At 44.7% G+C, this 12,530-nt stretch overlaps 5 protein-coding genes across 5 annotated transcripts; 2 read left to right on the forward strand and 3 right to left on the reverse strand.

Moving 5' to 3' along the window:
- Positions 1 to 56: 56 nt before the first annotated feature.
- CCR75_006610 (uncharacterized protein) lies at positions 57 to 2,380 on the forward strand (the record flags this gene model as incomplete). The annotated part of the gene is made up of 5 exons (XM_067964678.1): positions 57 to 430; positions 492 to 612; positions 694 to 1,681; positions 1,763 to 2,257; positions 2,288 to 2,380. Exons 3-5 carry the CDS (start codon positions 1,292 to 1,294, stop codon positions 2,378 to 2,380), a joined length of 978 nt encoding a protein of 325 aa, XP_067816203.1. The 5' UTR covers positions 57 to 430; positions 492 to 612; positions 694 to 1,291.
- Positions 2,381 to 2,618: 238 nt separating this feature from the next.
- CCR75_006611 (uncharacterized protein) lies at positions 2,619 to 3,087 on the forward strand (the record flags this gene model as incomplete). The annotated part of the gene is made up of 2 exons (XM_067964679.1): positions 2,619 to 2,895; positions 2,969 to 3,087. The coding sequence occupies 2 exons, from the start codon at positions 2,619 to 2,621 to the stop codon at positions 3,085 to 3,087; spliced, it is 396 nt and encodes a 131-aa protein (XP_067816204.1).
- A 437-nt stretch (positions 3,088 to 3,524) lies between these two features.
- Positions 3,525 to 4,361, reverse strand: CCR75_006612 (uncharacterized protein; the record flags this gene model as incomplete). The annotated part of the gene is made up of 1 exon (XM_067964680.1): positions 3,525 to 4,361. The coding sequence occupies one exon, from the start codon at positions 4,359 to 4,361 to the stop codon at positions 3,525 to 3,527; it is 837 nt and encodes a 278-aa protein (XP_067816205.1).
- A 707-nt stretch (positions 4,362 to 5,068) lies between these two features.
- CCR75_006613 (uncharacterized protein) lies at positions 5,069 to 6,982 on the reverse strand (the record flags this gene model as incomplete). Its single annotated transcript, XM_067964681.1, has 1 exon — positions 5,069 to 6,982. One exon carries the CDS (start codon positions 6,980 to 6,982, stop codon positions 5,069 to 5,071), a length of 1,914 nt encoding a protein of 637 aa, XP_067816206.1.
- A 701-nt stretch (positions 6,983 to 7,683) lies between these two features.
- On the reverse strand, positions 7,684 to 10,227 carry CCR75_006614 (uncharacterized protein; the record flags this gene model as incomplete). The annotated part of the gene is made up of 2 exons (XM_067964682.1): positions 7,684 to 7,703; positions 9,669 to 10,227. The coding sequence occupies 2 exons, from the start codon at positions 10,225 to 10,227 to the stop codon at positions 7,684 to 7,686; spliced, it is 579 nt and encodes a 192-aa protein (XP_067816199.1).
- Positions 10,228 to 12,530: the final 2,303 nt, after the last annotated feature.

A 12,530-nucleotide genomic window follows, 5' to 3' on the forward strand; every position in this document is an offset into this window, starting at 1 on the left:
GTTTTCCGACTCGTCGTTTGAATGAAATGACCGTTTCGATAATAATAAGAGCATAATTACAGTTAAAGAGAATGGGTGTTGTCGGTTGTTATATTTTAAGCCCATAATTGGTAATTTTAAAGTCATGCATGGGCGCGTGAAAAGTGTTGAGCGCGAGAAAGAAGAGCAAAAGACCGATGAACAGCGTGAGGAAGAGCTTTCAAAGGTGCGCATGTATCACGAAGTGGCAGGCAAGATTCTTCACATGAAGCGCCAGCATTTCTACGAGCCGAGTGTGTTGCCATTGACGAGCCATTTACTGCTCCTTAATCCCGAATTTCACGTTCTATGGAGCTTTCGTCGTGAGGCTATCGATGCGTTAGTCCCGACAGCAACAGACCCAAAAGCTGAAATGCACCAAGTTGCCAAAAATGAGTTAAAATTGACGCTAGTAGGCTTTTTTCAATTTGTTTGTTTTTGAATTTGAGTAACAAAACTGACTCGATTTGCAGGACGCGCTGCAGCGTAACCCCAAATCGTACTCGGCCTGGTTCCAGCGCAAATGGGTGATTGACCGCGGAATGGGTGATTTGGCAAAAGAGATTCAATTGTGTGACAAGTTGCTAGATCTCGGTACTTTTGGCCTCTAAAAAAAGGTTTTTTTTTTTAGTTTTAATTCGATCGATCTCATCTATACTTTTAATGCCATTGTAGACGAACGTAACTTTCACTGCTGGAATTATCGTCGACATGTGTGCCAATTGGCGGGTGTGTCGGCAACAGCCCGACGGGCTTTTACGATGCAAAAAATTGAGCAGAATTTTTCGAATTATTCGGCATTGCACGACCGTAGTATCTTATTGCCAAGGCCTTTTACAGCGGATGGGCTGTTTGAGGAAATTAGGCTGATCCAACAGGCAGTGTTTACAGAACCAGATGATCAAAGTGCGTGGTTCTATTATCGCTGGTTAGTTACATCCATGGTGGAACTTGTGGCGTCGTGTCCTGAAGATACAGCTGGGTTCTTAAAAAGCCAAATTGTGTGGCTTCACGAGTTGCTAGAAATGGAAAATGAGGCCAAATGGGTCGTGGTTACACTTGCTAATTTACACTATCGTCTAAGTACGATTGTAACCGTTAGTGGATGGGAAGAAGCAAAAACCCAATGTGCAAAACTATACGACCGTGCAAGCAGCGTTGACCCGGACCATCGTCACTATTATGACGACATGAAAAAGAAATGTGCCTAAATTAAGCGCTTTGTGCCTAAAATAAAGCGCTTTGTATGTCCATTCTGACGTAATCGCTTCAAATGAAGCTACATTGGGTCGAATCTTTTCTTTTTGGGTTCCAAAAGAGGCTATTTATAGGTGCATTTCTAATCACAAGAAAGATCCTCACATGTCTAATCTTTCCGTTAAATATACGCGACTGTTACTTCAGTACAAAGATTCTTGCGATGAGCTCAAGCTGCACTCTTGTGGCCGACCGTACCGACGATGCTGTGCAGATGCTTCTAGGCTTTTTAGCGCTTTCTTCACTGTACGCCAAGTGGCACTATGAGCACCCACGGAGACCTGCCAAAGTGTGGTTCATGGACGCCATGAAGCAGGGTACATCCGCTGCGATGATTCACGTATTGAATATTTTTTACGCCATTGGCCTCGTGACGTATTCCGATACGCCAAGTGACCAAGATCAGGTTTTAAAATGTGTCTAAATATTATTTTTTATAAGAATAGGAGTCTAACAATATTATTATTTTTTCTTACATGTACGATAGTGTGCTTTTTACTTTATGAATGTCGTGATCGATACGACCTTGGGCGTGTACATTGCGTATTTATTGCTGCAAGCGTCGACGGTCCTTGCAGTCCGGCAACACTGGATAAGTTTACGCTATCACGGCTACTATGGGTCGCCCCCTTCGTGGCAAATCTGGGGGTTCCAATTACTTCAGTGGTGCACTATTTTAATCAGTATGAAAGTTTTCGTTGGCGTCATACTATTTACGCTTTCAACGCCATTGGGGTGGATGGGCTCGTTGTTGTTCTATCCTGTGCACCAGCACCCTAAAATCGAGTTGCTTATTGTGATGATTGGCTGTCCATTGGTCATGAATATGGTCCAATTTTGGATTCAAGATAGTTTCTTAATGAATCACGACGTGCGTCGGAGTGAAGACGTGCCACTTTTGAGTCCACTAGTAGACCGTAGGACTCCACTTCAGAAACCACGTGGTTTGTCTTCTAGTTCCAATGCAGCCGATATGTACGAGGTTTTGTAGTTGCGTTCCGCACGTTTGTAGTACAAGCGCTTACGCTTGGCACTTATTAACGATCGTTGTGTGCCATTGTGCAGGCGAACGCACCCTCGAGAGGCCGTCGTACGGATTAATTAACAGAGAAAAATAGAACTGCGTAATTTTACAGTTTATACTTTTTTTTTTCTCTCTTTTGGAAGGGTACCCCCTTGGTGACGATTTCATTGTTATTGTCGCCAATAATTATTACGTTTTGACTCACAAACTGAATAGTAGTTTTTTTTTTCGATTTTGTTGTAAAGTGATCGAACCCGTCAGAGGCGATGTATTAAAAATTCGAGGTAATCTTAACTCCCTTCGATTTAGTGCTGTTGAAATGGTACGGGGACGTCGTGGACGTAGCGGCGGTAGGGGCAACCGAACGACGCCGTACGACCGAGAGCGTGAAGGACGCGACCGTCGACGTGGAGGACGCGGGCAAGGAAAAGGAAGCGGACGAGGTGGGCGCGTTGGCCGTCGTGGCGGCGAAAAACCCAAGACAGCGGCGGAGCTGGATGCTGAAATGGATAAATACTGGGGAAAGTCCGAGGAGCATGCATCGAAAAAGCTGGATAGCGACATGGATACTTACTGGAAGGAAAAGAATGCCAATGGTGCGTCGATGTTTTGTGTTGTATAGTTATTTACGAAAGCGAGAATTTATAAGCTTGGTGTATTTAGCCATAGGAGTGGAATTGAAGGAGCAAAGTGTTGGTGATAGTCACAAGAGTGAAGATGGAAAGATGGACGAGAAAAAAGACGAGTTAGTGGTGGAAGAATCTGTCGTGGGGGCTGATAAGGAATAAGCAGAAAAGTTATAAGATTACAGAGGGACCGTGATGGAAAACCCGCAGCTAGCAGATACCTATTCAATAGCATGTATTCTTTAACAGAATACCTCCTTAAGCGTGCCAGAGGCAGCTAGTACTAACCATAGTATACCCACAATTACCGAAAGCATTGATGAAACAATTGCAATTCGATAGGCAATAATTTCTGAACGATTACCAAGTCGTCCTGTAACTTCGCCGTATGCTCCGGCAAAGGCACCCATTGTTGCAATCGTTGTGATACAGAATGACCCTAAATAGGTACAGGACTTGAGTGTATTGTGTAACCCGACCGCAGGGAGCACACCAAGAATCCCACCAGGTCCTGCAATTCCATGTACAATTCCAACCAATAATGCTGTACACTAGCGTCACAACACGAGTCAGATCACAAATCGCCCCATTTAAACCAATCACGACACTACTACCTTCTGAGTCTGGGCATTTTGCAAATCAATCGGAGGAATTGAAATACCGCAACACTTGTACCCATTTTCATGCATACTTTCGATCCTGTCAGTACCCATTTTGTCACTCGATTGGCCCAATAATTCCCCACTTTCACATGGACTAATTTTCAAAGAAATTGTCTCCATACTGGATGAACGTTCTCTTAATTGCGACCCCACGTCCCTATACTCAATCCCTGTGATTTCCTCATCAGGACCTGTCTTCGAACTTTCCATATCTGTCTCGAGCCTAAGCGATTTCACCACGGCCAATGCGTCGTCAGAAAGAGTGATAATCCCTTGGTCACTTGAATTAATCCCTGTTTTCATAAGCAATGTCCGTTGAGGACTGGCAATCAATTCTGTATCCATTTCAGTCTCCATTTCAGAAGTACTTGCTTCACCGTCGTCCTCGTAGTCACTCGAAGTCTTGTCGGTCTGATCGCCTTTACTTTGACGTGGTTTCCACTTCTGGACGCTTTCGAACACGCCGTAGACTCCCAAAGCGATCATAAAGACACCCACGAGCACATCTGTGACGACGTTAAGCATGGAAAAATCAAAATGACCGTCCAAAGCAATAAAAATTGTAGCCATGATGATCAGTCCAATGCTATGACCGCAGCCCCAGCGTAATCCCAGCGCAAAGGAGCGCCACGACGACCCAGCAGACAATGTTGCTAGTGCAGTAAGGTGATCAGGTCCACTGAGCACATGAAGCAGCCCAAAACCCAAGCCGGCAAGCGCTAGCTGGAACGTGGTTGCTTCGGAGAGAGCCGTCCGGTCCTCAATCGAGAGCATTTTATGTGAACTCGCAACATGGCAACATTCTTATTTTGGGCAACCGACGTTTTTGGATTTGGGACCTTTAGCCAGCTTTGATGATCTATTTACTAATAATTGCTCCTGGTCTTTTTAATTAAGCCTTTGCTGCCAGAGTGCTTGTGGATCACTTTTAAGAGCGGCAGCTTGCATGGGATTGGAGTACATATATTCTTTTCAATGCATTCGTCGAAGGTTTGCGGTGAGCAAGAAATTAAGCTACAATTTACATACTTTATTTGCCACATTTCTTACATATGGGGACTATTTTTATCGTCCTAAATGAGCAAATTAAGCAGTCCATAATATATTGCTGTTCAATTAATGCAGCAAATTGCAAGTTGTTGCCTACGCTTTATCAATTAGCTAGCTGCAATATCCTTTGCTAAAGGCAACGATTGTGCTGAGGAGAATTTGCTTCTCGAATTATGTTGACAAACATTAAAACCAGCATACGGCGAAGATTGTACGTGCAGCTTTCTTGTAGTCGATACTACCCGTTTCGCTGCCTCCAGCAATAATTTCGCGACCTGATTCAGCATCCAATATTACCTTACCTTATATTTTTTGAATTCCGAACATGTAAAATAAAAAATAACCATTGTGATCTTTTCTCCATTTAAGTATGCAAAAAAAATTGCTTGCTAAAATTTTAATGTTTCAATAAATAAAAAAAATGTGAAGAGCTATCTCTCGTCTCGTGTCTTCCAAATAACAATCGGCATCTTTTCCCGAAATCGAGCAGTCGGTGTGCGTTGGCTCGAAAACTCAATCCCCGAGCTTTCGTCGTCCCAACTCGGCTCGTCCGTATCCGTCTCTCGAACGCTCTCTTCCTTCTCTTTTTCTTGTTGCATTTCCAGTCGTTTTCGAAAAATCTTTCGACGCATTTGCAATCCTTTTGGCGTAACCTCGTACAATTCAATGTCCAGATCCAATTGAGCCACCGAATGGCGACCATAATAATCCAATCGAAACGGGGTTCGAACTCGAGCAACATTCGTACTACTTTCAAGCCACAACGCCACGCGTTTCGACACAAGAATTTGACCACCAAATCCAACGTCGCCAATTTCGCGACCAATATATTCCGATGCGCCAATATATAGCGCTCGACCCGTCACCCGATGCGTCTGTCGAATTAAATTCCCTTCCTCGCCGACATTCGTATCATGAATGCCCATACGCACGCGAATGCCTCGAAACAACACCTGTGGCTTCAATCCAATGGCCACACTCGTCTTTACCGATGGCACTAATCCTTCCAAAGCCGATGGCCACTTACAATGCAATAATTGCATTTGAATCGCAAGACAATAATTCACGGCATTTTCAATCGAATGGAAGGCCAATTGAAACGCATCGCCGGCCGTCGTGATTTCGTAGCCATCAAATGTTGGCAATAACGACCGCAAGACGTCGTCATGAAGATCCTGCGCTGCGTCAATCACGGATTCCGGGGCTTGGGCCCACAATGCACTCGATCCTTCAATGTCCGTGTTGACAAATACGGGTTTTTCAGGCGGTAAAATGGCTTCAAACGTCCCACTCCCGTCGTGTCTTCGATTGGCACGAGATTGTATCCATTCGCGGGAGTGTTTCACATGGGTTGGCAAAATTGGCGCCAACATTCGAAAACAACATTGTTGGCTTCCTCCCATAATAAAAGCCTGGGCCGCCCCAAAGAGATGATACCAGAGCGTCACGAGTCCTACAATATAATCGGGCACGCGATCAACGTGCGTGTGTGGCAATGCAAGCAATGCCACTTGCAAGAAGGAATACGGAAGTGTAAAGACGGCACACACAAGCATCAAGAGCTTTAATCGTCGATACAATGGCGATGCCATGACAATGCCATGAAGATGTTCGTGTTTACGGCCATTCAGACGCAAGATAAGGAGCGCTCCCGTAGCGTAGAGCATGGAGAAAATCATTCCTCCAAGCTCAATGAAACGCAAATACTTGTACGTGCAATTGTACCCATGCGAGAGACTCCCACTGGCAACCCCGGCACCAAGATATACCACCACAAGTCCCACACTACGCCATATATGGTTCCATATTGTGACGTTTTCATGCTGTTTGCCACGATCAAGCGTTCGCATGGCAAGTTGATACAACTCCCATGCCAATACAAAGAGCCAGTACGCACTTAAAAGAAACGCAAGATTCTCTGCAAAGAGCAAAGCTGTAAGCGTAGGACTTAGTGGTATGGCTTCGTGGGTGAGTTTAGAAACATAGGCGGCTTCCCCTCCGTCACGGTGGCCATCTGTGCGTAGTAAGTGACTCACGGACGTGTTTAAGACACTCGAGGACGGGTTCAATGCGTCGTCTTGATAGTGGTCTACAACCGACGTGAGGGTGTAGATTAACGACGCGTAAAAGACCCCGCCCGCGAGCGTATGAAGCGTACTGCTAAAGATAACCATGACAATTACAAAGCGCACCGTCGACCGAAAGAGGTCGCCATGGAGCTGACGCAAATGATATGCTGCGAGCAACGTCATGCTGCAGGAGAACAAGAGCGTGAAGCAGTACGTGTACATCCACGCGAGATTCGTCGAGGCATTGCGGACCCACGCAGCCTCGATAGTGGCCATGCTCCGACTGCGACACAGAGAGTCGGATTGTGGCTGGCTCTTTGCGACATAGCAGGTTTGGCTACAAGACCAATTCTCGCCGAGAGAATGGCTACTTGTTTGAAAAGACATAGGGCTTGTTGGATTATTGTTGTGGCCATCAGGGGTAGGGCAGAATCGAGGTGTATATATACCACAGGAAAAAGGCATTTTCTGTGGAGAAAAAAAAAGACCGTGACTTGATTTCTAGCTATCGCTTCTATAGATAAAAGAGATTTTACGTACAATGTCATAAATGGTGGTAATAATTAGGAATAAGTCTCGCTTTCGACGCGGTTACGATTCCACGCTTACGTTTGCCACAGTGCCAGCTGGCAAGGACAAGACGAGAAGTGTTGCAGTATTGAAAAGTATCTCGACCTCACTAGATTGCTACTTTTGTGAGATGATATTAACAAGGTATGTGTTGAGCCACTGGAATTGTAATTATCATGTGACATGATATTTCTTAGCTCAAGGGTACAATACGATTTGCCGAAGGGTGAACCATCATCAGAATGCCCATTGCGTGCTTATATCACTGGCTACACCTTGTGTAGAAGGCTCGGGCATATGATTAGATAGAAATTTCCTTCATCATCACGTGTTACTCAGACACAACGAGAATGACAATCGCATCCCTATAAAAAGAACGAACGTCGTACGCTTGTCCCCGAAGAAGATTACAACTTAAGTATTTTTACTATAAAAAGGAATAATAAATAATATTTCTTTTAATGAAACAATAAATTTAATTTCTCCTATTGAAATTTTTTTCTATTTGGAATAATAAGTAATATTTCTCTTATTGGAATAATACTTATGTTGTAATGGGAGTTCGACGTCCGTTCTTTTTATGTTACGAGGGAATAAATTGAGAAGTATAAAATTATTATCTTTATTAGTTTTGACTTAGCTAGTTCCAGTATTACCAAACTTGGTAATATTGATGCAAAAGAACATTAGCTCTAGTGCTTGTGTAATTTAAGCCTCGCCAATCTTATACGACACGATTGTGCGATGCGCAAGGAGGCGCCATACTTAATTAGTCATCAATACAATAAGTTTAGTAGTAGATAGAAGATCGTTACGTAGGAAATTCAATCGATAATAACACAGTTTACTTTTTCGTTAATCTAAAGCCTTTGTCTCGACCTTTGAAGCAAAATACCCTTCCAAAATTCCCCACTGCTGCCTTTAAAAAAGTTTGGGCCGTGTCTAGCTTCAGAAATCTTCCTCTGTACCATTGTGTACGTGAAGTTTCGAGGCACCTAGCCTAGACTGTAACCAGTGTAAGGTGAACTACTACTAGCGAAAGGTGTCCCGTTACGTGGTAGCACTTTGTACTCCGTTCAATGACCTACGCAAGTTCTATCCAACAAGGACATGTTGGATGGAGAAGGATGGAGCTTTCCTGCCCTAGAGCGATCCAACGAATGAGTTCGGTCGTAGGCGAGTCAGCCGTTGGCGCCATGCTGTACACTCTGGGCAGAGATGAACAGCATGCGACGATTGCCGAGTCCATACAACACGAACTCGACGCGGACCGAGAGAAAGTAGCCTTCTTCACCAGCAAGGCTTTCAACACGCGGAGATTTTGAGAGAACAGGGTGCCCAACAATTGGAACTGTTGAGACAGCAGCTTGTAAATGCTGCTATTGGTGGTTCCGACGCTTCCGGGTCAACCCGAAAGCTATAATATCGAAATTTCTACGCTTAAGGCAGTCAAAGGCGACTCTACTTTGAGATGGCTCGTCGAATTAGACGACGCAATTGAAGCTCGCCGTATCAGTGATGATGCGAAGAAATTGAAATTTGGCATGTCCACCTTTGCCGGACGTGCCAAATCTTGGGCCATGGAATACAAGCTTTACGACCCATTAGTTTTGGGTCGTATGAGGTCTTTATGACCCGGCTCAGACAAATATTTGAGCTGCCACGTGCCGAATTCAGGGATCAACAAAGCTCCTGGATTTGAAGCAGGGCAAGCGTGACATTCACGCTTATGCCCAACATACACGATACCTGTTCAGTTGTATCGTGAGTCATCTAATAGATGCACAAACACAGGCAACTGTGTTTATTAAAGATCTTGCAGCAGTCCTGTTAAGACCTACCTGTTCCGGCTGAGTTTGAGTCGCTTGACTAAGCGATCTCTATAACAGAAGAAGAGGACTTCAGTCGTACACAGGCTTTTGTCCAGTCTGGAGCAAATTGTCCTCCGAGGCGACAAGAAAACGGAGGTCCAGATCCATTGGACCCCTCGTATGTAGAGCGAGAAACTCGCTCTTCAAGTTACAAACGATCACAAAAATGTAATCGTTTTCAAAAGACGGACCACTACGCCTATGAGTTTTGTGCCCCACGGCAAGTGCCGAAACACACTGAGCGAAAAGATCGACCCCGCTAGGAACAGCGGAGGACGCGGATCCGACGCTTTTGTGAAATCGCAACAGCGTGGCGAATCGACAAAAAACGGTCGGGTCAGTAAGGGCAGAGCGCCCTACTAATGCAACAACGTCATAAGAATTTGCAGGCCTTCCGACGAAAGTAGCTCCTCACACTGTGGGGCGTCAAACAATCTCATTCGACGCTAATCNATTGTACCCATGCGAGAGACTCCCACTGGCAACCCCGGCACCAAGATATACCACCACAAGTCCCACACTACGCCATATGTGGTTCCATATTGTGACGTTTTCATGCTGTTTGCCACGATCAAGCGTTCGCATGGCAAGTTGATACAACTCCCATGCCAATACAAAGAGCCAGTACGCACTTAAAAGAAACGCAAGATTCTCTGCAAAGAGCAAAGCTGTAAGCGTAGGACTTAGTGGCATGGCTTCGTGGGTGAGTTTAGAAACATAGGCGGCTTCCCCTCCGTCACGGTGGCCGTCTGTGCGTAGTAAGTGACTCACGGACGTATTTAAGACACTCGACGACGTGTTCAATGCGTCGTCTTGATAGTGGTCTACAACCGACGTGAGGGTGTAGATTAACGACGCGTAAAAGACCCCTCCTGCGAGCGTATGAAGCGTGCTGCTAAAGAAAACCATGACAATTACAAAGCGCACCGTCGACCGAAAGAGGTCGCCATGGAGCTGACGCAAATGATATGCTGCGAGCAACGTCATGCTGCAGGAGAATAAGAGCGTGAAGCAGTACGTGTACATCCACACGAGATTCATCGAGGCATTGCGGACATACGCAGCCTCGATACTGGCCATGCTCCGATCGCGACACAGAGAGTCGGATTGTGGCTGGCTCTTTGCGACATAGCAGGTTTGGCTACAAGACCAATTCTCGCCGAGAGAATGGCTACTTGTTTGAAAGGACATATAGGGCTTGTTGGATTATTATTGTGGCCATCAGGGGTAGGGCAGAATCGAGGTGTATATATACCACCGGAAAAAGGCATTTTCTGTGGAGAAAAAAAAAGGCCGTGACTTGATTTCTAGCTATCGCTTCTATAGAAATTTTTTTTTTACGTACAATGTCATAAATGTGGTAATAATTAGTAATACATTGTAACTCGCTTTCGACGCGGTTACGATTCCACGCACACGTTTGCGACAGTGCCAGCTGGCAAGGACAAGACGAGAAGTGTTGCAGTATTGAAAAGTATCTCGACCTCACTAGGTTGCTACTTTTGTGAGATGATATTAACAAGGTATGTGTCGAGCCACTGGAATTGTAATTAGCATGTGACATGATATTCCTTAGCTCAAGGGTACAATACGATTTGCCGAAGGGTGAACCATCATCAGAATGCCCATTGTGTGCTTATATCACTGGCTACACATTGTGTAGAAGGCTCGGGCACATGATTAAATAGAATTTTCCTTCATCATCACGTGTTACTCAGACACAACGAGAATGACAATCGCATCCCTATAAAAAGAACGAACGTCGTACGCTTGTCCCCGAAGAAGATTACAACTTAAGTATTTTTACTATAAAAAGGAATAATAAATAATATTTCTTTTAATGAAACAATAAATTTAATTTCTCCTATTGAAATTTTTTTCTATTTGGAATAATAAGTAATATTTCTCTTATTGGAATAATACTTATGTTGTAATGGGAGTTCGACGTCCGTTCTTTTTATGTTACGAGGGAATAAATTGAGAAGTATAAAATTATTATCTTTATTAGTTTTGACTTAGCTAGTTCCAGTATTACCAAACTTGGTAATATTGATGCAAAAGAACATTAGCTCTAGTGCTTGTGTAATTTAAGCCTCGCCAATCTTATACGACACGATTGTGCGATGCGCAAGGAGGCGCCATACTTAATTAGTCATCAATACAATAAGTTTAGTAGTAGATAGAAGATCGTTACGTAGGAAATTCAATCGATAATAACACAGTTTACTTTTTCGTTAATCTAAAGCCTTTGTCTCGACCTTTGAAGCAAAATACCCTTCCAAAATTCCCCACTGCTGCCTTTAAAAAAGTTTGGGCCGTGTCTAGCTTCAGAAATCTTCCTCTGTACCATTGTGTACGTGAAGTTTCGAGGCACCTAGCCTAGACTGTAACCAGTGTAAGGTGAACTACTACTAGCGAAAGGTGTCCCGTTACGTGGTAGCACTTTGTACTCCGTTCAATGACCTACGCAAGTTCTATCCAACAAGGACATGTTGGATGGAGAAGGATGGAGCTTTCCTGCCCTAGAGCGATCCAACGAATGAGTTCGGTCGTAGGCGAGTCAGCCGTTGGCGCCATGCTGTACACTCTGGGCAGAGATGAACAGCATGCGACGATTGCCGAGTCCATACAACACGAACTCGACGCGGACCGAGAGAAAGTAGCCTTCTTCACCAGCAAGGCTTTCAACACGCGGAGATTTTGAGAGAACAGGGTGCCCAACAATTGGAACTGTTGAGACAGCAGCTTGTAAATGCTGCTATTGGTGGTTCCGACGCTTCCGGGTCAACCCGAAAGCTATAATATCGAAATTTCTACGCTTAAGGCAGTCAAAGGCGACTCTACTTTGAGATGGCTCGTCGAATTAGACGACGCAATTGAAGCTCGCCGTATCAGTGATGATGCGAAGAAATTGAAATTTGGCATGTCCACCTTTGCCGGACGTGCCAAATCTTGGGCCATGGAATACAAGCTTTACGACCCATTAGTTTTGGGTCGTATGAGGTCTTTATGACCCGGCTCAGACAAATATTTGAGCTGCCACGTGCCGAATTCAGGGATCAACAAAGCTCCTGGATTTGAAGCAGGGCAAGCGTGACATTCACGCTTATGCCCAACATACACGATACCTGTTCAGTTGTATCGTGAGTCATCTAATAGATGCACAAACACAGGCAACTGTGTTTATTAAAGATCTTGCAGCAGTCCTGTTAAGACCTACCTGTTCCGGCTGAGTTTGAGTCGCTTGACTAAGCGATCTCTATAACAGAAGAAGAGGACTTCAGTCGTACACAGGCTTTTGTCCAGTCTGGAGCAAATTGTCCTCCGAGGCGACAAGAAAACGGAGGTCCAGATCCATTGGACCCCTCGTATGTAGAGCGAGA

This window comes from Bremia lactucae, linkage group LG14 (assembly GCF_004359215.1).
Source record: "Bremia lactucae strain SF5 linkage group LG14, whole genome shotgun sequence".
Classification (NCBI taxonomy): domain Eukaryota; phylum Oomycota; class Peronosporomycetes; order Peronosporales; family Peronosporaceae; genus Bremia; species Bremia lactucae.